At 50.6% G+C, this 24,703-nt stretch overlaps 11 protein-coding genes across 11 annotated transcripts; 6 read left to right on the top strand and 5 right to left on the bottom strand.

Moving 5' to 3' along the window:
• Window positions 1–59: 59 nt before the first annotated feature.
• UREG_03457 (mitochondrial import inner membrane translocase subunit TIM44) lies at window positions 60–1,617 on the bottom strand (the record flags this gene model as incomplete). Its single annotated transcript, XM_002543894.1, has 2 exons — window positions 60–735; window positions 791–1,617. The coding sequence occupies 2 exons, from the start codon at window positions 1,615–1,617 to the stop codon at window positions 60–62; spliced, it is 1,503 nt and encodes a 500-aa protein (XP_002543940.1).
• Window positions 1,618–2,173: 556 nt separating this feature from the next.
• On the top strand, window positions 2,174–2,815 carry UREG_03456 (uncharacterized protein; the record flags this gene model as incomplete). Its single annotated transcript, XM_002543893.1, has 1 exon — window positions 2,174–2,815. One exon carries the CDS (start codon window positions 2,174–2,176, stop codon window positions 2,813–2,815), a length of 642 nt encoding a protein of 213 aa, XP_002543939.1.
• Window positions 2,816–3,474: 659 nt separating this feature from the next.
• On the top strand, window positions 3,475–7,432 carry UREG_03455 (uncharacterized protein; the record flags this gene model as incomplete). The annotated part of the gene is made up of 3 exons (XM_002543892.1): window positions 3,475–3,504; window positions 3,562–3,805; window positions 3,873–7,432. 3 exons carry the CDS (start codon window positions 3,475–3,477, stop codon window positions 7,430–7,432), a joined length of 3,834 nt encoding a protein of 1,277 aa, XP_002543938.1.
• Window positions 7,433–8,002: 570 nt separating this feature from the next.
• UREG_03454 (uncharacterized protein) lies at window positions 8,003–9,698 on the bottom strand (the record flags this gene model as incomplete). Its single annotated transcript, XM_002543891.1, has 2 exons — window positions 8,003–9,155; window positions 9,211–9,698. The coding sequence occupies 2 exons, from the start codon at window positions 9,696–9,698 to the stop codon at window positions 8,003–8,005; spliced, it is 1,641 nt and encodes a 546-aa protein (XP_002543937.1).
• A 1,540-nt stretch (window positions 9,699–11,238) lies between these two features.
• Window positions 11,239–11,611, top strand: UREG_03453 (uncharacterized protein; the record flags this gene model as incomplete). The annotated part of the gene is made up of 3 exons (XM_002543890.1): window positions 11,239–11,337; window positions 11,411–11,493; window positions 11,557–11,611. The coding sequence occupies 3 exons, from the start codon at window positions 11,239–11,241 to the stop codon at window positions 11,609–11,611; spliced, it is 237 nt and encodes a 78-aa protein (XP_002543936.1).
• Window positions 11,612–12,123: 512 nt separating this feature from the next.
• UREG_03452 (uncharacterized protein) lies at window positions 12,124–12,938 on the bottom strand (the record flags this gene model as incomplete). The annotated part of the gene is made up of 2 exons (XM_002543889.1): window positions 12,124–12,689; window positions 12,770–12,938. The coding sequence occupies 2 exons, from the start codon at window positions 12,936–12,938 to the stop codon at window positions 12,124–12,126; spliced, it is 735 nt and encodes a 244-aa protein (XP_002543935.1).
• Window positions 12,939–13,200: 262 nt separating this feature from the next.
• On the top strand, window positions 13,201–14,566 carry UREG_03451 (uncharacterized protein; the record flags this gene model as incomplete). Its single annotated transcript, XM_002543888.1, has 2 exons — window positions 13,201–13,233; window positions 13,304–14,566. The coding sequence occupies 2 exons, from the start codon at window positions 13,201–13,203 to the stop codon at window positions 14,564–14,566; spliced, it is 1,296 nt and encodes a 431-aa protein (XP_002543934.1).
• A 679-nt stretch (window positions 14,567–15,245) lies between these two features.
• Window positions 15,246–16,164, top strand: UREG_03450 (casein kinase II beta subunit; the record flags this gene model as incomplete). Its single annotated transcript, XM_002543887.1, has 3 exons — window positions 15,246–15,299; window positions 15,362–15,607; window positions 15,661–16,164. 3 exons carry the CDS (start codon window positions 15,246–15,248, stop codon window positions 16,162–16,164), a joined length of 804 nt encoding a protein of 267 aa, XP_002543933.1.
• Window positions 16,165–16,738: 574 nt separating this feature from the next.
• On the bottom strand, window positions 16,739–17,620 carry UREG_03449 (uncharacterized protein; the record flags this gene model as incomplete). The annotated part of the gene is made up of 3 exons (XM_002543886.1): window positions 16,739–16,742; window positions 16,777–17,209; window positions 17,284–17,620. The coding sequence occupies 3 exons, from the start codon at window positions 17,618–17,620 to the stop codon at window positions 16,739–16,741; spliced, it is 774 nt and encodes a 257-aa protein (XP_002543932.1).
• A 653-nt stretch (window positions 17,621–18,273) lies between these two features.
• On the bottom strand, window positions 18,274–21,570 carry UREG_03448 (uncharacterized protein; the record flags this gene model as incomplete). The annotated part of the gene is made up of 2 exons (XM_002543885.1): window positions 18,274–21,158; window positions 21,375–21,570. 2 exons carry the CDS (start codon window positions 21,568–21,570, stop codon window positions 18,274–18,276), a joined length of 3,081 nt encoding a protein of 1,026 aa, XP_002543931.1.
• Window positions 21,571–23,348: 1,778 nt separating this feature from the next.
• On the top strand, window positions 23,349–24,451 carry UREG_03447 (uncharacterized protein; the record flags this gene model as incomplete). The annotated part of the gene is made up of 4 exons (XM_002543884.1): window positions 23,349–23,673; window positions 23,736–23,825; window positions 24,029–24,201; window positions 24,272–24,451. The coding sequence occupies 4 exons, from the start codon at window positions 23,349–23,351 to the stop codon at window positions 24,449–24,451; spliced, it is 768 nt and encodes a 255-aa protein (XP_002543930.1).
• Window positions 24,452–24,703: the final 252 nt, after the last annotated feature.

Genomic DNA, 24,703 nt, shown 5'->3' with positions numbered 1-24,703 from the left:
CACGACGGACAACATTCGCTATTTGTTTTAAAAATCGGGACGAAAGGCGATTTTGATTATTATATGTAGTCTCGGCCAGATTTCTGAAGTTCAATCATTCTCCAGCCTCTGGTTTCCGGGTTGTTAACGTCCTCTGGAATCCGTGTGACGCCGATGGCATAGGTCACTAATTGCACTTTGTCTTCCATGCCGGCAGCGAGCTCGTTCGTTTTGGCGTTTCGGTAAACATGTACTTCCTGGGTTCGACAGGTGACAATGAAGACGGGAATGTCCCCAGGCTCTAGCATGCGCGCATGGGAGATATCAACGTGGCGAATATCAAGGATTCGTCCATCTGATTTTAGACCAGCCGTGGTATATTGTTTCGCAAGGGCTGCATACACGTGAAACTGGGCATCGGAGAGCCAAAGTTTGAGTGTTTCAGTGTCCCCCTTTACATATGCATCCAGTACTTCGGGAAGGATATATTCTCTCATCTCACGTAAAAATGGTTCAATCTGGAAGTTTGGATCCATTTGGCGGAATCTCTTAATGACCATTGCCGTTTCGTTTTCAGCGAAGAAACCAGCCACTCGATCAGATATACCGCGCGCAGTCGAAATCAACGGATTTTCGGATTCATTGTAGGTGTTTTTGAGGTTGAAATATTTTTGCATAATGCGACTGGAGTCCCTAAATTCACGCCAAGATTCCTTCCAGGCGGCATCTTTGTGGAGGGTAACATTGGTACCGGCGCTGGCGAATGGTTAGTATTTGACGATCCCATTATTGACATGCCAAAGTAACTTACTTGGGGTCTTCTTCCATGGCTTCCACTTTATGCATTTTGCCCCTTTTAAGATCATTCAACTCTCTCAGCTCTCTCTGCCTTCGCCGTTCTTCTTTTTCAATCCAGCCTCCGTATCGAGAGCTGCTACCGTCGTCTATGACCTCTTTCATTTCCTTGTAGGCCTTGGTATCCCGAACCGGTCTGGTAACCTTTTCGATACCTTGGCCAGTAACTGAAACTCCCTTCCTGAGCCCCTTGACCACCGACGTGTCCCAGGTCCACGCTGCGCCTTGCCCAATCGCCTTTCCTGTCTGTTTCAAAGCAGATGAAGTTTTAGACGAAGCAGCGTCTGAGGCGGCTTGGTATGCAGCGCGGGCCTTTCTGACGGATTCATTTTCAGTAAACTGGTTTGCTGAAGAAGCGAGAGCCTTTGTCGATTCATTCCATTCTTTTGAGGCTTTGAACTCTGATCTTAATGTCTCTGTGAATACCTGCCAAGGGGTTTTGTCGCCATGAGGAGGCGGTGGAGGTGGAGCCTCCTTCTCCTTCTTTTCTCCCTTGTCACCTTTCTCGTCATCGTTCTTCTGCTCGTTCTGTTTCGATTCCTCACTCGATGATTCCTCTGCCTTTGAGCTTTGTTCCGATTTCTGTTGCTGCTGCCAGTAGGCACTCGTCGTCCGAAAACCTCTCTTAGCAGGATGTAGAAACGGTAATAAATTGGTTTGATAATGAGTGGCGTGAGAGATTACGGGGATCAAAGCTCTGTGTGAGAGGCGGCCATCGGGGGAGGGGCGTTCGAAGCAGGCGGGGCTCAAGAGTCGCGACCGGGTTAAGGACCGTCGAAGCATTAGAGGCCCCGTGGACGCAATCCTCGAAGGGAGGGAATGGCCTGAATGGAAAACTGCTCGGCCAGTGCCCGGCGACGATAGTTTTCGTGCGACAATCATCCTCTGTTGCGACGCGAGTACACGGGATATTCAGAGAGAAGTTGGCGGATAGATGAAATGCAAAGCAACAGGAACGTAGTCAAATAACGAGCTGCAACAAGGCAGGAATAATGTTCGCAGGCGGCCTCAACAGCCGGGGATCGTGGTGAAGACGGAAAAAAGACGATCTGATGGAATCAACAGTTTTGACTTTTTTTGCCGCGAGTGCCAAGACTCGGCCGGCGAGAAACAAAAAATATCGACGTCGAGGACACTGGCGCTGGACGACGGCGCTTTTTTCAGCAAGCAGGGTTGTGTATCTGCTTAATCGGTTTCATTGTCTTCTTCTCTCCGCTCCAGCCCGGGTTCCTGGCCCTTCAAGACCTTTCCGGCTGTCAATTGAAATCCCCCGCGTTGGCGTGCTCTCAGCTCCAGCTTCGACTGTCGTGAAGCAGAACTCGGTCCGTTGCCTGACACGATGAACAGCGTGGTGGTCAAGAGGCTTGCAATTGCCTTGAAAAGACCATTCGCTCCGCAACAAACCCCGACTTTCTCGTCGATATTCAGACCCTTTTCCTCCACAGCCCCTTCAAGGGACATCGGCACACCTAGTGGTGGTGCGCCTTCAACAAGCCCTTCAGAGTTGGGCAAACTATCCGAAGACACGGCCGCGAGCTCGAATGGCTATACCACAGAAGAAATTGGAGCCAGAATTGCCGAGACGCTGGCAAACCCGTACCGCATGACTCCTCCTTACCACCTTCACGTTTACGCCCACAAGCACAACACACATCTGACATTGACGCGGCCAAATCGTGACCCGATGATGTCCATAAGCTGCGGCTCGATTGGATTTCGCAAATCTCACCGAAGCGGCTTCGATCCAGCACATCAGCTGTCGTCATACATGATGGCGAAGATTCAAGAACGTGGATTCCTGATGGATATCAAACAGCTGGAAGTCGTCATGAGAGGGTTTGGGCCAGGCCGCGAGGCATTTACAAAAGTCCTCCTGGGCCCCGAGGGCAAGAAGATACGAGACAAGGTAGTGCGGGTGACGGATGCAACGAGATTGAAATTTGGCGGAACAAGAAGCCCGACGGTGCGGAGATTGGGCTAAATCAATATACTCTGCTCTTATCTCATTTTCTGCGCTGACAGAGTTAACTATTTTCTACTTGGGAGTGAAGCTAGAAGATCCGGCCAGCTGCCCCATCCTGTTGGTGCATGTTTGTATATTAGACTCAAATCCTAGAACAATGCAAATCACATTCCAGAACTATGGAGTACCACCGCATGGGCTTTGTCCAGGCTGCAGTGTGTTCGGTCCCATCTCTTGATCACTGGCAGCTCACTGTGTTGACTGCAATCCCATATCACGTGCATATCTTATCGATAACCGCAAATAATCCGACTGCCTGAACAGCTTCAGGTTGGACTGAGAAGCACAACAACACTTTGTCTCTCTCTCTCAAGCCAGCAAGCTATTTGCCCTAGATTCCATCAGGTTCATTTGCACCAGGCAGCTTAGACACTCAGTCCGCTCGATCCTATACACTTCTACCGCGAGCATATTGTTCTGTTGTTCGGCGACTGAAATCCCTCCTGAACTCCAAAAATTCACCTGCGAGCAAACCAGACATTGGGCATATTGCTTTGACAGATCCCGCCAAAGCTCCTCGAACGGCGGGGCAAGTCCGCCGGGCCTTCCAATGTCGTTTGGATGCCCCCTCTAAATCCCTTTCTCCGCGCTTTCTTCCGCAGCGTGCTCCCAACGCAATGCGCTCCGCCTCAAAATCACGTTCGTTGGTCCATTTTCAAGCTGCTTGTCTATATATGTAGCTGCTTTACTAAACCTTAGCCTAGATCTTGCTTGTTCCTACCACCGAGTCGCTCATCAACGCTCGCGACCGAGACTCTAACACTCTTTACGTCGACCTCGTCCACTCGGAAGAATTCCTGGGGAGCCATGTCTTGCGGATACCGGTTTCGATTTCTGCCAAAGAGGCGTTGGCTAGCGCGCGAGAAAATAGGGGAAAAGCAAGGCAAATAACAACTGCCAATGGACGCACAGTCGCTATTCGAGAATCGACTGTGTATAGCAACAAAGGTATGGCAAACCGCACGCGACGTAATAACTCTTGTGGAGGGAAAATGGAAATTAATAAGGCTTTTAGGGTTTAAGAATTTGAATCAAGCAACGCTCCTCTCCGATATCCTCTACTACTCTGCCGGTAGCGAGTCGCAGCCATGGCTAATATATTACATCTCAAAACCTCTCCTCGGCTCTTACGACCCAAGCGGTATTGTTCAAGCGGTTGTGCCTGGAATCCCTACAAATGCACTGGGACTTTCGGGCCTTTCTGGGAAACAAAACAATGACGGCCCTGACTTTGCACGAAAAGAACTACAGTCATTTGGGGAGCTGCTCGCAAACTTCCCTATGATTGCACGACAAATGCAACCAGGACTGGAACGTCTTTTCCGTGAGTTTGGAAAGGAGCTTGGAAAACCGCTACCACCTCCTCCATCGCGCTCCTCGTCCACAAAGTCGGAAAACGGGGCTGCCGGCTTTGACGAAACCGCATCCACTCGGAGTAACTCCCCATCGAATCACAAGGCGCTCCCATTCAACTCGTCTGAATACTTTGAAGACGACGAGGATTTGATGAGACGTTCGTTAGAAACAGCGGTAACAGCAGCCATTGACCTTTTCCGTCTAGTAGATAGGCAACAGTTGTCTCTTCTCGGAGCCACGACCAACCTCACAGGTCCCATGGTAGAACGGCTGATCGAACGCTATGTAACCGAACAGGTTCACGAGTCTCTGCTCTTCCCCCGAATATGTGGGTGCCACAAAACGGAAGATGGTGAATTAGACATCCGGATGCGCCAAATGGAGAGTATCGACGTATCTCAGGTGGGAATTCCTATCGAATGTGGCCGAAAAGGAAAAGACGAACTCATTCGCCGTCTTGGGAGAGGTGTTGACGAGTTTCGGACAATGGTTGATGCTAAATGTCCACAAGAGATGCTCAGGATTCTGCTCGCCACTATCAAAGCGGTTACCTTGGAGTATAAATCCGATTCACAAGGCAGAGACGTGTCTGAGAAAGAACCGTCAGTTCTAACCATAAACGCTGATGTTCTGGTCTCGTTGCTACTTGTGGTGATTGTCAGAGCGCAAGTACGTCAACTCCAGGCTAGGCTTTCGTATATGCAGCATTTTATCTACATGGAAGATGTTGAAAGCGGCGAATCCGGATATGCTATAAGCACGTTCGAGGCAGTTTTGACGTATATCCGCAAAGACTCTGGCGGCCTCAGAAAAGCTAGTGCGAAGAACCGTCGACTCTGGACAGCTACCAAGTCCGGTAGAATTGCTGAGATGAAGGCCATTTTGGAACCGGAAAAGGAGGATGCTACGCCTGCAGATATTTTATGCGACGGAGGGCAGGACAACTCAAGTCAGTCGTCTATCTCCAAGGAGGACGGCGAACAGGCCACATTGAAGGAGCCCAACATCAACGGCAGTATCTCTCCACACGTTACAATGGAGCCCATAGATATACCTCGCGTTCCCGAAACACCCCGTTTAGCGCATGTTTTCCCATTCCAGACCTGGGGGTCGAACTCCCCGCCAAAATCCCAAACTCGTCTTCCCAAACGGGTGTCCATGGACGTTGGAAGTGTGTCCGAATCGTCCAACTTTTCGTTTCTTTCCCGATCAACCACGTTTGGCTCGATATCAAGTTGCATGGAGGGTGACATATCCCTTGGGGTCTTAACGAAGACACAAGATCCAGCGGGGGACTCAGTACCTATGATGGCTGTTGAAGGTTGCCAGCCTGAAGCTTTGGGATACCTACTAAGCTTGGAAGAATATTATCCTGTGGAAAGCATACTGGAAGATGTCAACAGCGACGGGACTACGCTATTGAGCGCTGCAGTGCAATTAGCACACTCCGAAATCGTGGAGCTTATCTTGGGTTTCATCTCTCAAGTTAGCGGACCTCAGGTTTTGACCGCTTACCTTGCCAAAGGAGATAATAGAGGAAGAACGGCGGCACATTATCTGTTCAGTGTCCCAACGCTGATGTCTCGAATCGGTTCTCTCCTGCCCTGGAGGCAAAAGGATAAACACGGTCAAACCCCTCTCTTTGCGCTGTGTAGATCCTACGATCATCCGGACTACAATACCATGTTGAATGAAGCGTTAACGATGGCTCAAGAGGCTCAGGGAGATGGAGAGCCTTTGCGTCTAGATGACCATGTAGACGTGAAGGGTAATACCCTCCTACACATCGTCAGCGACCCTCAAGTTCTTCATCGGATTCTGCGCGAATGCGACTGTGACCCTAATGCTACTAATGATAAACGCTTCACACCTCTGATGGTCGCGAGCAAGTACGGTCGTGTTGACCTGGTTAGGATCCTTTTTGCAGACCCTCGCGTAGATTCCAATCTTCGCGAATCCCGAGGGTTGACGGCGGTTGAGCTTGCAAAGGACGACGAAGTTCGCAACAGGATAGACGATCTTATTCTATTTTCCAACCCGCCCTCATCCCCCTTCGACTCTTCTGGCCGCATCACTGCAGTTGTTCGATCAGTATTTGTCGAAGATGCCAGTATCCGTTTCATTATCAAATCTGGTGCTCCTAATCCGCCATCTCCCTCGGAGGAAGCGCACCCTAGAAAGATGATCAGTTTCACCGTAACTACTTGCCGTCGAGGTTTGGCCGATTTTGAAAATCTTATCAGCTCTTTGAAGATTGAGCATCCTGCCTCTTATGTTCCTGATGTTCCGCAATTCCGCTCGCCGTTACAGATATATTCAAAGCCTTCACGCGCGGTGCTTCATGAAATTCAGGAGCGATTAGACAAGCTTCTAAAAATTCTATTGGCGCATCCGACCTTTTCAACCCATGAGCTTCTCTGGGAATTTTTCCTGATGCCGGAGATACAAACTGAATCGATAAACGAGCGCTCACATCGAAAAGCAACGGCGCTTGCAGAGAGAATAGCGGACGATTACCAGCCTGTTACTGCTGAAGATATCCGCGATGTCGAACAAATCGTCGGCCATGCCCAGGAGGCCGTGCGTGCAGTCAGTAATAATACCAAGAGTATCATCCGACGTGGACACAGACTACATAATACAACCACCGACTTTGCAGAAGCTATTTCCATGTGCGCCTACGCCATTTCTTCTTTACAAGCACCTACAAATGCTCTTCCTCAGTCGCACGCGAACGCTATTCATCGTTTCGCCGCCTGCTATACCTCCTCATCCCTCGACTCCTCCGCGTTGACCCATTACCTGAGAGCCCTAACTTCTCTGCACACCGCGACGACCGCAATGCTCGGATCACTCTCCCGACCCGGGATGCTCATATCCAAACTCAACTCCGCCACACGCTCGCTATCTCGCTGCCACTCCACCCTCGCGTCCAACTCTCTTCCGCGGAAATTCAATTTTCCCGGTCTAGAAGAATCTCGCCAACGTTCGATCCGCGAACAAGAGCAGAAAATCGTCGAGCTGAACGCGGAAATTGAGCAAGTTGGGAAAGAGATTGCGTGGAACAAGGACGTGGTTGTGGGTGAGTTGGCTGGATGGACGGACTGGAGGGGGAGACTCGGGAAACGGGCGATTCGGGAGTTCGCTAGAACGTCATTGGTTCGAGAAAAGGAACGCGGAAAGAGGATGGAAAGATGTTTGAAGAGTCTGAGAAGCTGAGTTCCTTTGCGGTGTACTATCCAATTTTTTTTCCTTTTCAGCATACATGAGATGGGTGGGTGGCTTTTTTCCGTTTGTTCTGTTTTGTCCTCCTGTAACTTTATAGGAGGTTTTACCGGCATAGGATGGGTTAAGGGGCGGGGGTTGTTTTCCGGTCTTTTTTTTCCAGCTTTGGTTGGTGATCCGATGATGTGGAATTCTTTTACTTTGCTGCAGGCTGCGGAACTTGAGCTATTCGGGCGGGATTTGGGTGGCATGGATTTCGCATAAACTGGTTTCTCATGTGCATGGGCATTATCTGCCTGCCAAGCTAACATATCTTCCATTCCCAGACTGTATTGTGCCAACAAGCCAGGCTATATGCCCTGGGTTCCGTATTATTTCATTTCTGTCATAGAAATATCCCTAATCCACCTCAATCATCCTAAAAATATAGCAAATGGGCGCTAGATGAAAAGAAAAATGGTATCGTAACATAATGCCGAACCCGTTCAGGTCGGGATGCCCAAAAGAGCTGGTTGCACTGTAACTCCTACTCCAAAAAAGGACAATCTACTTTTCATTCATAGGTCATGTGCCTGGATATAAATGAACTCCATGAGCCTCAGGCCGTGGTACTTGCTGTGGTTGCGATGAACTGTATTGCGAAGGAAGGCGATAATCAGTTTGCATGATGTCATAGGATTGACCTGCCAAAGTAGAGTCGACAGGTGATAAACTGCTGACTGGAGAATATTGAGAAGCGCGGTGATTTGAATATTGATTAAGAGACGAAACACTGCTGCGTGAGACTCGACGGGCACCATAAGTGCTGCGAGTTGCCGAAGAGGGCCCGCTTGGCGGTGTTTCGGTAGATGGTGGCGTTGGCGGATTGTTGGAAGAGAATTCGCTGACAGGGGGTAACGCTGCAGGCAAAATTCCAGTTGAAGGCAGTGGTTTGCGCCCAATGGAGTGACTGCGACTTGCACTATAAATGTCGGAGGTAGTTGGCTGGGTCATAGATACTGGTTGTTGGGTTCGCAAACTCTCCGGGAGGGCGTTGTTTCTAGTAGTCGCCGAAGCGTTAAATGGTAAATTCGCGTCGTCATTTGTGGCCATCGAAGGATAAAAACGAGTATTTGTAGTATGCGCCATAACCGGCGTATGAGGTTGGAAATTGCCCTGGATTTCAGGGGACGAATATGGCGGAACTGGAGTATACGACATATCAGGATCCCAGGCGAACCCGCGAGAATGTTGTGCAGCGCCTTGATAGTCAGGTTCAATCTCTGGAGTTTCTGACTGCGAATCCCCATTATCAGACACTGATATTGCTAAATATTGCGACTTTCGGTTTGCTCGCTCGTCCTCCTTCTGTTGTTTATGATTTCGCCAACGCTTGTGGTACAGCAAAGCGAGAAAAGCGACAGCAATCACCACAAAACCTCCAAAGACCGACCCGGCGGCGATTCCTGCCTTGTTCATACCGTCACCTTTGGGAGCTGGCACGGCAGAGCCGGACGGAGAAGGCGTTGGGGTTGGGGTTGTGGTCGTTGCCATTGAAATGGTGGACCCGGGCTGCGAGACGACTGTGGGCTTTATTGTCGACGGCTCGACGAAGCCGTGGTGCGCGTTGCTGTCGAAAGAGAGGTTGGTGATGTTGATGTCACCGAAACAGTCGAGGAGTCTGAAACTGATGACTCTTTCGGCGTCGTGGTAGGCTCGGTTTCCGAAGTTGAATCGTCTCGAGTGGAAGAGGGGAGTTTAATCAACGAGCTGGTTAACTTATCAACTATCACAGGTGTTGGTTGGGGACCGCTGGCGGCTTTATATCATCTTCGTCGTCCCCGTCATCGTCGGGGTCGTCGTCTGGGGGGTCCTCGTCGGGCGGATCCTCGTCAGGGTCATCGTCGGAGGGTTTTTTCAATTCTTTTTGCCTGGTCCTTTGCCCTTTCCCATTTGCCCATCCTTTGCCCCCTCCTCGCACGGGTGGCCGAGGGCCTTTCCGCGGTCGACCTAGTTGCCTAACGTCGATGTTCTCATGCTCGTCTCGCTCAAGATTATGGGGCAACGCGGATATAGGTGCAGCAGTAATCGTTGGGATCTTATGGCGTAATTCATCAGTGCTCCAGGATTGCCTTCGCTCAAGAATGGGCGGAGTGTCATGACTAACACAATCCCCAAGAAATTTTTCCCTTTGACATGGAGCCGGAGAAGCGGGTGCCGGTTCCAATGCTGTCGCCCATGTTTGAAGTAGGAAAAGATTTGCCGACAGGAATAGCCTCATGGCGTTTTTCACGACGGAGACTGTGAGATAGTCGGTTTGGTATCGGGTTTGCGGAAGGCTGACAACAAGAGCACACGAGGCAACATTCAGTCGAAGCGGCTACACGCTCCTTATCAAGCACATTCCTGGGTCACTTCAAGGGGGGAAACAAAAACGGTCAATAAGCCGTAGTTTGGCAGGGTTTGATTTCTGAGGGACATGGACACGATTGTGGTCCGACGTTCACGAGAGAAGGCCCAACCAAAACGGGGGTTGGGAGGATGAAGAGATGGCGGAGAGAGGAGAGTCAGACTTACTCGAGGAGAACAAGTTAGAGAAATATATCTCCGTAATCCATTGAGATACGAGTGACGGTGTCTACTTTGTGTGCTGGGGCCTCTGTTCGGTGTCGTTTCAGAAGATGGCTTATCCCAACATAGCCTCAATTGCGCGAACTGCGAGATAAGGAGCCCAATCAAGCTCGACGGCCGACTTCAAACGGTCGTATCCCTGTCGCGTCGGTTAGGAACAGCAGCATGCAGATTCGGGGGGGAGGACAAGGCTGTTTGCCAAATCACAAGCTCCGCTCGCCGGATCCGCTGCAGGAAATGAAAAGGCCGAACATGACTAGGGATCGTCTGCTGCTCGCTCCCCTTCATGGGCGTCGGAAAGCTCGCGTCCCTGGGGTGTTGATCCGAAAACAGCGTCCAATGGCGGACTCCACAGGCGTCTGGGCCCTGCAACGAGGCTATGTTGCTTAATATAAACCAGGAGCTAATCACGAGTTTCCCGGCAACATCACAACCGAAAGTGCTGCTCAACTTTCACGGCAGCACCGTCAAGTCCCATCTCTGGCTTCGACAACAGCGATGAACTTGAAGCATGTCGTTTGCGAGTTTGGATGGATGGACGTTCGACCCAGCGTGACAAATACATACGGTAACATCGATGCTGCAGGGTAACGCCAAGCCACGCCCAGCCCCGTATTGATGACTGATACGGCTTCGGAATTACATGTAGCCGAAAGCGGCTTTTAGTCGGCCCGAGAATCACGTGAAGAGATACGCAGTGGTGTGCTATGTAATCAGCCCATCAAGCAATGACGTAACTAATGCCGTTGCGTCTCGGAGTCCCGGAGTAAATACACCGCATTGAGGACGGAGGATAGTCGCAAGGAGTGACGTTTTACCACAGCCAGAAGTGAAAGCGGCTTGATGGACAGACACAGTGATGCAAGGCCGCCCCCCCAGAGAGCCAAACACAATCAAGAGAATCTTGGTGCCTGGGCAGACGGCGAGCTTCAACAGGCATGGACTAGGATGGCAGGACCATGACAAGTAACTACTAAACAACAAGGAAATCCAGGCTCTTTCCATCCACCATCTCTTCTGTGACTTCATCTCCATCCGCGATATAAAACCTCATGTCCCTCTTCTCCCTTCCATCGCCCCACGTCCATACTCCAGAAGCAACCATTCCGCTCACCCACAAAGCCCCGTCTTTTCTCAAACTGCCCCGACACCTGTTTACTATTCGTACCCATCACGATCAACCCCGCAACATGCCCCTCGTCGTCCCGGAAATCAGCGAGAACGACCAGGCTGCCTGGGCCGCAAAGTTGTTGGGAAAGAAACTCACTGAGGATGTCACCAACGATGTTGTAAGCTATATAACCTTTCGCCCATCCTACCATCCCTCTTCCCATATGCCCGCATTCTAACCCTGTTCCCTAGTCTTTTGCAACAAAGGATCTTCCAGAGAAGCACCGCGTCATCAAACCCGGCTATGCCATGACCATGGATTTCGTTCCAGAGCGGTAAGTCTTCACCACGGAGTCTTGAACGCGCGTTACACCACGGCTGATTCTTCCATGCCGAAGATTGAACGTTTACGTCGACGACTCCGATAAAGTAGTCAAGGTCAAGCATGGTTGATTGTCACGATGCATGATAGTGCTAATTTGCTGTTATCTTACGATTCACTTGCAGGCTTACGCTGCAACCGCTAGTTATATACCTGTTGATGCATGGTTCAACTGTTTTAGCGTAGCTGAATATCAGATGAATCTAGATGTTTTATAATAGTTCCCATTCTGTACCGCCTCTCTGCATCTATGTTTTGCAGATTATCTTCCTACGCGGCAATCTGATGGGACGATACTGAGAGTACAGCCAGCCACATTCTTTAGAAAAGGCTCGTCCTATACCGAGCTTAGTAACGCCTCATTCCCTACCCTCTTGAACATCCTCTAGGGATAACAACTCCGATCGGTGAGTAAATCTTGAATTACTCCCTTCAAAAATCGTCCAACGGCTGGGAACAGTCTCCATGGTAGCGCAAAGGACCGCACTTCAGGCTAGCCAGCTTCATCAATGTTCCATATATACAGTCCATGCTCGATCCGGAGCCGTAAACTGCGGGTAAAAATAGAGGAGTGGCTCCATGATCAATCGTCATCAGAGCTATATGCGCCCAACCCAAGAGCTGAAGATACTGCCGCGGCAGGCTTTGTTCCAATCGGCGCTTTCAGTGAGGCTGCATTTTCCTGCGGCTCGATTAGCTTTGAAGCATCGTTGCCGCCACAGTGAGATCCTTCTTTGGCCTGCGGGTCTGACGCCGCGACGATCTTGACACCGGGGGCTGCCGTGGCCCTTTGACTGGCGGGGGGTAGGCTAGTGGTGGTAGACGACTTTCGGAGCTTCACCCCTTGAAGAGTATCATTCTCTTTAGCCCGTCTCCGTTTCTTATTCGAGATCACCCACTGCTCCTCTTCAGTGGCTAGCCCGCCACTCGGGTGATCTGGGCCGTTTTCCTCAAGAAATGCTTTCTTCTCTGCTTCTTCCCGTTGGCGATGAAATAATTCCAATTGCTCCATTGTTTCCTTCTGTACAGCAGCCTCTTTGGCGCGAGTTGACTCCAGCAACGAGTCTAGAAATTCAACTTCATCTTCATCGAGAGCTCGAAATTGGTTCTTCAGCCGGATTGATTCCTCAAACGCTTCTTGTTTTGCCGCTGAGATTCGCAACCAATGGGAAATACCATGTAGTTAGCCACAAAAGCCCCGGTTTTGCTTGTTTCTCTTTTGCTCGTACCTTTATTCTGCTGAAGAATATCGTAGAGACTCTTCCCCCCCTCCTGCGTCCCCTGTTGCTCTGCTCTACGTTTCCGCGATGCTTCAAGCTCTTGTTTCACCTTCTGCCATTCCCCATCATTCGCCGGAGTATACTCCGTTGTATCCCCTGAAACAAAGCCAGACGACATTGCTCTTTGCTGTCCCTTCAAGAAAGAACCAAAGGCAACGTTCGGGACTGCTGTTCATTCAACTCCATCAACCGTGTCGAAATCCAGCCAGCAGCTTATATAACACTCCGGGGACGGACAAATATTGACCCTAGTGCTGCGCCACAGCTGAGGTCATTTTGTCCCCCTCCGCCGCTCCGCCACCATCTTCAAGGCAACAATCGACTTTGAGCGCTTGATCGGATCTGATATTATTCGACACCGGACCAAGGCAGTTGCAGTTATGGCGCCGAACGGGTTCCAGCTGCTGCCAAAGGTCTGGCGAGCAGCCAGGTAATGTTTCTCTGAACCCCAACTCGTGTATCCGGGATCTAACCGTCTCACAGGTTTGCCTTCGAGAAGCATCCCGGACTGTTCGGGCACGACTGCCAGAGCCAGCCCAAGCCATTAATTCTCAACTCCAGCCCGTATACGCGCGCATACAACACCGGCAACCTATCAATCGCATCGCCGCAATTCGCCAAAACCAAAGTCGGCGCTTTTCTACATTTCACATTTCACGACGCTTCGCCACCGGATCGGTCAGGTCGTCCAAAATTGGCACTGCGGTAAACCGCTTGACGACGCGGGCTCCCTTTGCTTCAACACTCAGGCCAAATCTCACTGGCGGCGCATTTTGTCGGACCGCCGGTGGATATGCGGTTGGAGCCGGTCGCGTTGGCGGAGCGAGATATTTCTCAAACGGTCCTACTTGCCCAGCCCAGGTCGTACACAATGTATCCGCGGGAGTCCGGGCTTTCTGGCTTTCTGGACAAAGGGCCAGATTCGATGGTATCGATAAGAAAACGGGCTGCAAGAGATACAAGACGGTTACCGCCTTGCAGCAGGAGGCGGGGCGCAAAATGAATGCGGTCCCTCGTGTTGCTCCTGGCTCGTCTATAGATTTTAAACTGCCACCGGTTATAACTGCTTTTGGCTGTCTTGAGCAGACGCAAGCGTCTTCCGTCTCCCAAATCTATGAAGGGATCAATTTGAACACACCCACTTTGATGGACTTGCTCTCTGTGGATTTCGCGCGCGCTTTGAAGGAGTTTGCCGCCGTTCTCAACGATCTGAAGAAGCTTTCTACTTTGGGAGACCTTCCGGTTTCGCTACAAAGTCAGTCGACGATTCGTGTTCGTTTCCCTGGATGCGATGCAGAAACGGTTGAGCGCTTATGCGTCGAGGTTGGCGTTCAGCGTGGAATCATCCATCAGGATTCAGATTTCGAAGCACGAAACGGCACTGACATGGCGCTTCTTTTCCCGTTTGCTCCCAGCCACCAAGAGTCCGAGGCTGATCTTTTCTCCGTCTACGATCCACCCGTGGCAATGCCCGACAAGGTCGATTGGCGCCAAATGATGCTCTCTGATGCCACGCGGCCATCCACCAGTAGCAATTGCGGAGACTACCAGTATATATCCAGTATAGAGAAGAATCCCTGGACTCGGACGCACTCGGGATACTCGAGTATGGATATCAGCGACCTTGGAGACCGAGCGTTCTTCCCTGACGTGCTGGAAGCGGCCAGTCACAGCGCAGGATCTGATTTTGGCGGTTTTGAAGGGATTTACAAATTCCTTGAAGAGTGCGACCGGGCACGGCGGTAGCGGTCTCCTGATATACTTCAGTTTTACTACACCCTCTTTTGATCCCATTTTCTTATATCATCTCACGAATTGACATTTCCTGGCGAGTTTGGATACGTTAATGCAGAGTATATAGTTAGCCATTTCAGTTTAAATAGTTATTAAGCTCTCTACCCTTTAGTAGATATATATATATCCTCAATGCATCCTGTTCAATCTATAGATGTCCTCGACGTTGGTGGCGATTTGCAGGCTGTGCCCCGCGCTAGACTATCGGTTTGGCTCGAGATGATGCGCCAAGTATTCCGACTGGCGAGCAGTTCGTTTGGCAATCCGAACCACAATCCCTCACGGCACGCCTAGCGACCACCAGCGACGACGGGAATCGCGAAGCCCCTTCTCCCATACCTCCTGATAGGCTGCAACTTTGACCAAGACACAGAGACTGCACAGGCCTGAACCCCCCGGCTTCTCCGCCAGCCAGTGCTCCCACTTGAAAAGTGGCAGGGAGCCATGGAAGACTTCAATACAGAGTCAGATAGCGATTACACAAGTTTCTGGAGAGATTGGGTGAGTACGATTGATATCTTGATTTCCTAGGCGTCTTACAGGGGCGGTGCACGCGGTGGACTTGAAGCGGGAAAACTTCTACGCAGCGACGACACCGCTGGAATTGCCAATGGGACTGTGAAATGCCCCAATGTCACGTCTTGCACACAGGTTACTTGTGTTTTCTTTTGCTTTGAGACATACGGTGCTTTCCGGATGCGCTGGTCTTCTTTTAATTGGGCTAACCGATAGATTGACTGCGTCTAGTTCATATCTTCGCGGGGAAACGAATACTTTTGCGAAATCGACGAAGAATATCTCATCGACCGGTTCAACTTGACTGGATTGAACAGTGAAGTGGACTTTTACCAGTATGCTTTGGATCTAGTGACGGATGTGTTTGACCTGGACGCCGATGATGACACGAGGGAGCAAATTGAGAAATCTGCCCGGCATCTGTACGGCTTGGTGCATGCCCGGTATATCGTCACCACCCGTGGACTCGCTAAAATGGTACGCTGTTTCTCCCAGCACAAGCCGATGCCCATGCTAATCAGGAGCTCCAGCTTGAAAAATACAAAAGCGCCGACTTTGGCAAGTGTCCGCGCGTCATGTGTGAACAACATCCCCTCCTACCAATGGGCCTCACCGATGTCGCCGGTGTGAAGCCAGTCAAGCTCTACTGCGCCAAATGCGAAGACATATATAACCCCAAATCCGCCCGGCACGCCTCAATTGACGGTGCTTACTTTGGAACTTCTTTTCACAATATCCTCTTCCAGGTTTATCCGTGCTTAATACCGGAAAAGTCGCTCCGCCGATACGAACCCAAGGTCTTTGGATTTCGAGTCCACGCTAGTGCCGCGTTGGCGAGATGGCAGGATAGAAAAAGGGATGAGATTAAAGCAAGGTTAAGGAGAGTGGGAATGGAATGTCAGTATATCGAGGACAAGGAGGAGGAGGAAGAGGATGAAGAAGACGAGGACGATCTGGGGGATGAGGGGATGGCGCTGGATCCCCAAAGAGCGCAAACCGCAGCCGATAATGGCCGGATGGACGTTGGTGCGTAATCCAACAAGTACGATTGGGATTGTCGACATCTCACTTCATGGGGAGGAGCATTGGTCCAAATGGGCGTTGGTTGCAAGGTCAGTTTGGGAGTTTGTTTTTAATTTGTCCTGCACCTGTACTGGAAAAGTGTGTTGGAGTTTTGTCGAATGTCTTAATTCGATCTCGTACGCCCGGCGCTTACACGGTCTGTTTATATGATCTTCCATGTTTTGCAAAATGATAACCCATAAACACATAATGATCCTTTTTTCTTTTTCTCTTAGCATACTATTGAAGTTATTATTCCTTTCCGGTCCTTTACTTATTACTTGCCTCCCAAACCGGGCGTGTCAGCAATCCTAACCACGTACTTAAATGCACTTACTTTGCCCTCCTTCAAAGCAGTCAGCGCACTCTCCAGTCCCTCCAACCCTTTCTCCGTCAGCCGATATTGATGGCCCTTGAACCAACCCTCCGCTAATCCACGCCCAAAGAACCTGAAAAATACCATCCCGAACTCTTTATCCCCCACCGGACCTACCTTCTCCACGGGCTGATACTGATTTCCATCCTCGTGCACAGTAGCAACAAACGTCAGCTTTGGCTTGACATCAACAGGCATCTTGTCATACTGCTGCCACGGCAGAATAACCGCAATCTTCCCCTTTTGCGGATCCAGAACGTGTCCAATGTTGATGTAGCTGTTATGCTCGCTTATAGCATCAAACGCATATTCAATCTTCTTGCCGTTCAGGGCTTTATTGAATGCCGCGACGACAGCTTCGTCACCATCGCGGTAGTCGATTGTTGTGTCGCCTTTGGATTTATCCAGCAGCGGTTCAATTTGCGGGGTTCCCTTGCCTGCGACAGCGATGATCGGGTGGATGTTAGATAGCCTAGCCAGCTTGATAACGAACGATCCGACCGCGGACCCGCCGCCGTAAACGATAAGCGGAATGCTGGTGCGCGCGGGATTCCACGGCAAAGGCAACCCAAGGTCTTGATAGAGCCCTAGGGCCGCTGTCATGGCCGCCAGCGGAATCGTTGCAGCTTCTACGGAACGAACTTTTCTCAGCTCCCTTCACCTATCTGAAAACGCACGAATGCTCAGCAGAGATGCTTTTTTTTTTTTGTCTTACCTTCAAACGACGTCTGTTCCGGCAGATGGAAGGTCGTGTACGCCCACGCCAGCGAATATTCGGCGTATCCACCATGCGCGGCCCCCATCTGATGAAATGCAGCGACCCTATCACCGGGTTTGAACTCGGTCACTTTGCTGCCCACCGCGTGCACGTAGCCGGCCACATCGTCACCCTGGTCTGTGGGCGTCTCTGTCAGGTATTTCCAATCCTTTGGATTGAGGCCCGCGGCCTTGACGCGGATAACCACCTGGTGTTCATTGGGGGTTGGGATGGGAGATTCCTGAATGGAGACCTTGATTCTGTCTCCGGAGATCGATGCGAAAGCTTCTTTCATAGTAGACAACGCTTTTTTTTTCTTTGCAAAATTAGTTTACCGGATCAAAGAGAATTGTCTGCCCATCTCAGAAAAAACGATTAGGTCCCTTGGTCAAAATTTTGGGCTTTCAAGGAAATAAATAGCAGCGATTAGAGTTGAGTATCAAAACCGGCACAGCACGCAGTTCCAGCGCGATGGCTCCCAGGTTTAACCTCAAATCCAAAATTATTCAGGCCAGACTTGCCTGGTCCTTCAGGATTTTCCGGGTTGAATATTCAAACCCAGTCTTCGAGGCGTGTGAGACTTGGATCAGTCCTTCGACGTCATTGGCATCGGGTGCATCCCAACGAGCGGAGCCACCGGCAGTGGAGGAAGCATAAGCAAAACTGACTACGACTCACTTGCAGTTGAATGGTCCATTTGGTTGAGGTAGAGCTGCTGGCTAGAGAAGCGCCCACAGCTCTTGTCCCTTGTGAATGAGCAGAAGTGTAACTAGATGTTAACCAGGAACAAAAACCCAACGAATTGAATGCATCTCATAGATAACCAAGTTTATATTAATCAAATACCAGAGTATCTACTTTGTATCCATGAGAGATTTTAGATGTAGCTGTAATTTCCGAGATGGGCCCATATTCATTCGTTCATATCCTTGCAGAAACCCTCCCGCCTTACATCAAACGAGATCGCTTCATATTTGCCATGCTGAGCGCCGCAATAATCACCGGTAGGACACTCACGATTTCGCCCAGGCCTGCGTATGCGGGAGGAATGCGGACCTTGACAAATGCACCACCCGCGAGCAAAATCGCGAACACGTTGTACACAGCAGCCCAGAAGAAATTGAAAAGAATTCGCCTGAAAGCTGCGGTGGACACGTCTAGGAGGAAGACAAGGCCTTCTAGCCCGGATAGGAGGACGACATCGGCTGTCGCACGGGTAACATCGGATGATGCGCCGATTTGAACACCAACATCCGCCTGAGCAATTGCAACCGCATCGTTGGTACCGTCACCGCAAAAGAGAACAATTTTCCCTTGATCCATGAGGTTCTTGACATAAGTCCGCTTCTCAGCTGGAGTTTTGCGAGCCGCTACATTCTCCTTGGGAATCCCAACCGACGCAGCAACGTCTTCCACAGCCTTTCGCTCATCACCACTAACGATATGTAGAGACACATTCCTGGTCCGGAGTTTTTCGATGACGGATCTCACTTCGGGGCGTAGATTGCTCTTTAGGCCAAACAATGCTACTAGTTCACCGTCAATACTGATGCAAAGTGGAGTCATGCATTGTTGAACAATGCGAACAACTGCGGGATCCTGTTCGACCTGCAACCAGCGTGGATTGCCAGCGCGTAGCAAAGCTGGGCCGAGATTGGCTTCAACCCCAGCCCCCGGAACGGAACGTATGTTTTCAAGGCGTTGGTCGGCAGTCTCAGTCTCCAAGTACTTCGCGACAGAAACAGAAACAGGGTGTTTGTTGTCGGAGACGAGAGCCTTGGCCATGGAGAGGATTTCTTGACGATCACCCGATAATACCTCCACCGCTAGAACGTCAAGTTCACCCGTGGTGATGGTTCCGGTTTTATCAAAAACAACGTCGGTTAACCTGTGAGCCCTTTCAGTAGAATCGCCAGATTTGATGACGACTCCACCTCTTGCTGCAACACCTCCAGCAACAACGAGGACCATGGGAACAGCCAAACCAAGGGCACAAGGGCATGAAACGGCAAAAACCGCAATTGCATACGTGATGGCGGTTCCGACAGCATTACCGGCGGCTGCGTTCCGAAGTTTGATGCACACGACGATCCAAGTGATGAAAACGATAACCGCAACCGCTGAGACAATTGGAACAAACCATCCAGCAACTCGATCTGCCAGATTTTGCACCTTCGGCTTCGTGTTTGACGCTTCTTCTACCAGTCCAGCAATGTCAGTGACGGTGTTTTTTCCAGGAAGGCGTGTCAAGCGACATTTGAGAATTCCAGAACCATTGATAGTGCCCGCAATCACGGACATCCCAACGGATTTGGGAACTGGCAAACTCTCGCCAGTTAACATGGACTCATCAACCTCGCTTGAGCCATCGATGATTTTGCCGTCTGTTGGCACCTTGGTATGTGGCATGACCAAGAAGCTATCTCCAAACTGAAGAAGTCGGACATCCACTTCTCTGTGTTCATTTCCTTCGAGCAGGTTGGCGATGGTGGGTTGGAGGGACCTTGTAGAGACGGCAGCAACGGCCCTCCGTCGGGCATAAGCAGCAACCAACCGGCCAAAGAGGACCAAGGTGATAAGTAGAGTACTAGTCTCAAAAAATTCCTCGGTTTCAAGGGGCTTTCGCGCAACATCAAACCCAAATGCGACCACCGAATAAACATACGCAGCAGTGATGCTGATGACAACTAGCATGTCCATTTCGATAGTACGACTGTAGACCAGAGAAGAGATGGCCGGAATATAAAACTCTGGGATTGCCACGGCCTGGACGACCGTGGCCAACGCAAGCGAAACATACGCTTTGATATCACTATGAACGAGAGTGTGGCCCCAAGCAAGAACAGCGACCGGAATTGTAAAGACGGCAGACACAACGGTCTTGATCAACATATCGTTCAGTCTTCGCCTTTCAGCAGTAGCAGTAGGATCCTGATAGTTGGGCGGTGCAAGGCCCCTGGAGAAATGGCCCAACGAATCAAGCAAAGTCCTGGCGCCAATCACCATCGGGTCGTATGTGATTCGAGCCGCTTTCTTTCCAAGGGCTGTAACATCAACAACTCCATGAGGCATATCCTCTGAAACTTGGGCAATTGCTTCTTTTGGCATTAGCACATCGATATACTGGTCGTTACTTGCAAGCCTGGAGCATTGGAATCCAGTTGCCCTCGTGACGCGGCGAATCAATTCCTCCACCTCGATTATGTGGCTATTTAAATCGAAGTCGGCACTGCCCATGACGAAATTGACGCGGACATTCAAGACTCCGGGGGTTTCTCGAAGAGTTTTGGCCATTTTATTTCCGCAACCGGAGCAAGTCATGCCGCTGACGGAGAGCATGACATGCTCATGGCCAGCAGCCTTTTCAATATCAACAGGCTCACCAGTAATGATGGCATTATCGTGAGGTTTGCATCCGTGATCGTCTGCGCAGCAACCTGAATCCCCGTGGCTATGGCCATGGTCATGGTCGTGGTCGTGGTCATGGTCGTGGTCGTGGTCGTGATCATGGTCGTGGTCGTGTCCGTTGGAAGTCAGCAATCCCCGGGTTTCCTCCAGTGCGGCCAATTTGTCTTTCTGACTATGAAGAGAGCGAGGACCTTTCTTCGTGCCAAAGAGGGAGAGCTTGGATGGCTGTCGCGGGCAGCAGGCTTCCGTTTGAGTCGTCAAGACACTTCGGCAAATGCATCGAGCAGATTCGAGGTACGAATTGTAGCGCTCAAAGGCGGCGTGAAGATGGCTCTTGCATGGTAGATTCTGATGCTTGCCCTCGTCGTCGTGTTCATGAACATGCTCGCTCATGAGCTTTTCCCTTCCTGCTTCGAAGGAGGACACTATTGCGATAAGTCTCCATGTCAGCAGAGCAGCATTAACCTGGGAGGAGAAGATAAGAGGCTAGAAATGCAGGTGCGAATTTACCGTTGCTTCTTTCACTTTCACAGGCCTTTTGGCATTCATATGCTGCGACACCTTCGATGCAGCTTTCTGCAATGCAGCGACCAGTCAGAGGCGATTACTTGCAAGAACAAGACAGATGAAGAGGCACAGACTATCACATTTCTCAACGCTTGGGTCCTGGCAGCATTGCTCAAAAGCCAGTGAGCCCGCGGCAGACGCTGGGTCTGGACCAGCACAGCAGCCAGAACGCGTCGCCTTTGCATCCCCAGCACAGCATCCAGCACCACTGCTTTTTCCGTGGTCGTGGTTGTCATGATCGCCATGACCGGAAGTTGTGGAACAAGCCATGAGTGGCAAACAGGCGGGTTGTTGCTTTGCTTCCAAATTGGTTTTGTCTCCAAGCACACAAGAGTGAAGGAGAGCAGATTCTGCAGAGACAAAGAAGGGAAGATCAAGTCGAGTGGGGTTTTAATGTGCGAGGATAAGATTCCAGGCCGTGTTTGAACAAGTGTTTTGGCGGTTTGACGAGAATCACGACTAAATTTGCTGCGATTCCGATCTTGGCTGGGCGTTGCAGTGCCACCTCAAGAGTCAAGCCTGGAAATCCAACCAGCAACAGCACTGTCTCTGCGGCTCACTTTTGGCTCTCTTTTTCGAAATCCGGGTCCATTATAATTCTTCAGGGCATCGCAATCCTTTGCAGCACTTGATCGCTGGTGCATCCGTATTCGTGAGACGGCGACAAATAATAGCTCACTTCTGGCGATCACACACGCAGGTGCCAGGGATCAAGCCCGGAGATAGCCGTTGAAAAGACCCCCAGGGACTCCAGTCTCCAGGGAGACTAGTCAGTGGTCGCGACACCAGAAGCCATCTAGGAGATCGATTCTCAGGGCCGATCGGTTTGGAGCTAGTTAAGGGCAGGATGGCGCCACATCGGAACCTGAGGAGTTTTCAATAGCGACAACAGAGGACCGAACGCATCTCTGCAGAAATGCTTCATGGCTGTTTGGCAGCCGTGAAACCACCTGGAGGCCATGGAACACACAGCTGTCTGCCGGATCGGCTGAAGTCGGTCGGTTGTTCCATGGGTCAACCCGGTGTCTCTTGTCTCTTCTCACGAGCAAAATGCGACACAATCTGGGGAAGTGTTCCGTGGCGATCAAAGAACTCCACACGCAGGCCTGATGGCGGGGAAGGGCCTGCAGGCTTCTAGAAGACAAAAGGGCATGTTGCAGGGGTGAGGATGCTTCAAAGGACGAGGATTAAGCCTGTCCCAAGCAAAACCAAGGCGATTCGTCATTTCACCAAACTTGGTCCCCGTCCGCTCACCCGAGATGAAGAGATGGACCGAGGAGAGAGTTTGGGCAGCAAAAGAGCGATGTCACTCTTTTGTTTTCGGCGACCCATGCGCTGGTGGTGAATGCCTGTCGACATGACCGGCGATAATCTCAGGGTGGATAATGGTTGATTAATTAATCCCACAACAGCCGGGCTGGCCATCAACTCATCGAGAATGATCGCAACAATACCAAAAAGGGAGAAGGATCAAGATTGTTTCTGCGCATCGAAATCGAGAGATGAAAAGAAACGAAAAAGATGGGACGAAAAGGCTGTCTAATATTTGCTTCTGCTCCTCCAGCCAAGGTTCGCCTGGGGACCTTGGGGGACCAACATCGGAATCACTCGCTAACTATTAGTTAAGGGCTCAAGTGCCAGAGATGGCGATGAGAGGATCGCTCTGTTCGATTAGCTTGGTAACCGGTCCAGGCTGACCAGGCAATTGCAGAGCACTCCAGTTTGCATGGCGAAGGATGTTATCTAAGCTCCACTGCTCTCTCTGGAAGCCTGGCTGTGCAAGCCTGAGTGACCTGACGGACGCCTTGAGTCCAATGATTGTTTGCCTTGCAACTTTCATTGGCTCCCTCGGGCGCCGTGCGCTTAAGCCAAATGGAGATTCCAACGTAGTCTTCAGCTGGCAGTGGGAGTACCCTATTTTTGGACCTGACCAGGCGATTAAAGACAAGATGTTGAACATCCAACTACGCTTTGTGCTAAAAGGCCTCGGATCTCTTTTGCTTTGGTAACTAGATAGTGATAGCCTTCGTGTATTCTTGTTGAGCACCATGGGTGAAACCAAATCATCGCCCAACGCCCAACATCAACCACAGTGCCAAACCTGTCGCAAACGGAGGCTTCGCTGCGATTCTACAAAACCGGCCTGCAGGAAATGTATCTCCAAAGGCTTCGAATGCCCTGGATATGGCACCAAGAAGCCCCTAGTATGGCTACAGGGAGGTGGCAACCAGAACCAGTATCTCGGAGAGCAAAACGTTGCCCCATTCGAACGGAAAGCCAGGAAGAAAGGAAGGCCTAAGCTACTTGTTGCGGAAGATACCCCTGTCGTACATGAAGATAAGGCGAGCAAGCTTCAACTATCCAAAATCAGAGGTATGGACTTGAATCCAACGCCCTCTCTAGATTCTGACTGTGGCTAAGTCATAGGGTTACAGGCCTGAAATCCAGCTCAGATAGTATTGCTTCAGATATTACCATCTTCTACCCTCCAGACGTAAAGTTGATTGTGCGCACCCTGTGGTATTGTAAGCTTGACTTCCAGTGGCCCCATTTACTGTGTGTGATGCTGGCTAACTTGTATGCTGCGGCCTTGCGCTCTCAAAAGTCGACAATTTCATATACCCGGATCTAAATCCAATAATATACCGCCCATGTCTCCATGCCATGGACCCTACTAGTTGGCAAGATGACACCACCCATCTTCTCTGGCAAATCTTGATCGCGGTAGTTGCAATTCACAAAGCCGTGCGGTCCCAGTCAAAAGGGCAGATTGAATTCAGCAGGGAGGTTTATCAGTATAAAGACCGAACCTTCAAATCACTCACAAAGGACCTCTTAAACCCTCAGGCTCGATTAAGCGATGACACTTTGGTCTGTGTCCTCGCCCTTTTTCTGGCTGAGGTGAGTTCCTGATCCTCGAATCACCGCCTTTGACACTTTCTTGCTGCTTTGCCTGCTAACTCATCATTAGATGCAGCAATCAGCCACGGGAGAGTGGTGGCCCCATTTCGAAGGGGCGAAGAAAATCATTGATCTCCGTGGTGGCCTCAGATCCGTTTCCCTGCAGAACCCAGGTTTGAAAGCCACTCTGGCCTATTTCATGCTGCAAGTTCATCCTTTATTCCCCCTAACCTGCGAACCGCCATGCTGATTTACATTTCCACATAGGACTGATATCATGAGCGCAACAACAAGTCCGCCTTTATCCATTGACGAGGCTACCCGACAGTTGGGGTATCGTGCCCTAATACCAGATTCATTCCAGGATGGCTTCGAAACTTGCGTATTATGCCCAAACGAGCTGCTTGATGCGATCGTTCAAATAAACAATATCCGTGCGCTCCGCCATCATTCCGTCATCGACACTCATGTTGCAACCCAAAGCACTGCTCAAGCCATCATC

Source organism: Uncinocarpus reesii, genomic scaffold (genome assembly GCF_000003515.1).
Source record: "Uncinocarpus reesii 1704 scaffold_2 genomic scaffold, whole genome shotgun sequence".
NCBI lineage: Eukaryota > Fungi > Ascomycota > Eurotiomycetes > Onygenales > Onygenaceae > Uncinocarpus > Uncinocarpus reesii.
The sequence above is the reverse complement of the archived record's forward strand: the minus strand, read 5'-3'. Positions and strand labels throughout refer to the sequence as shown.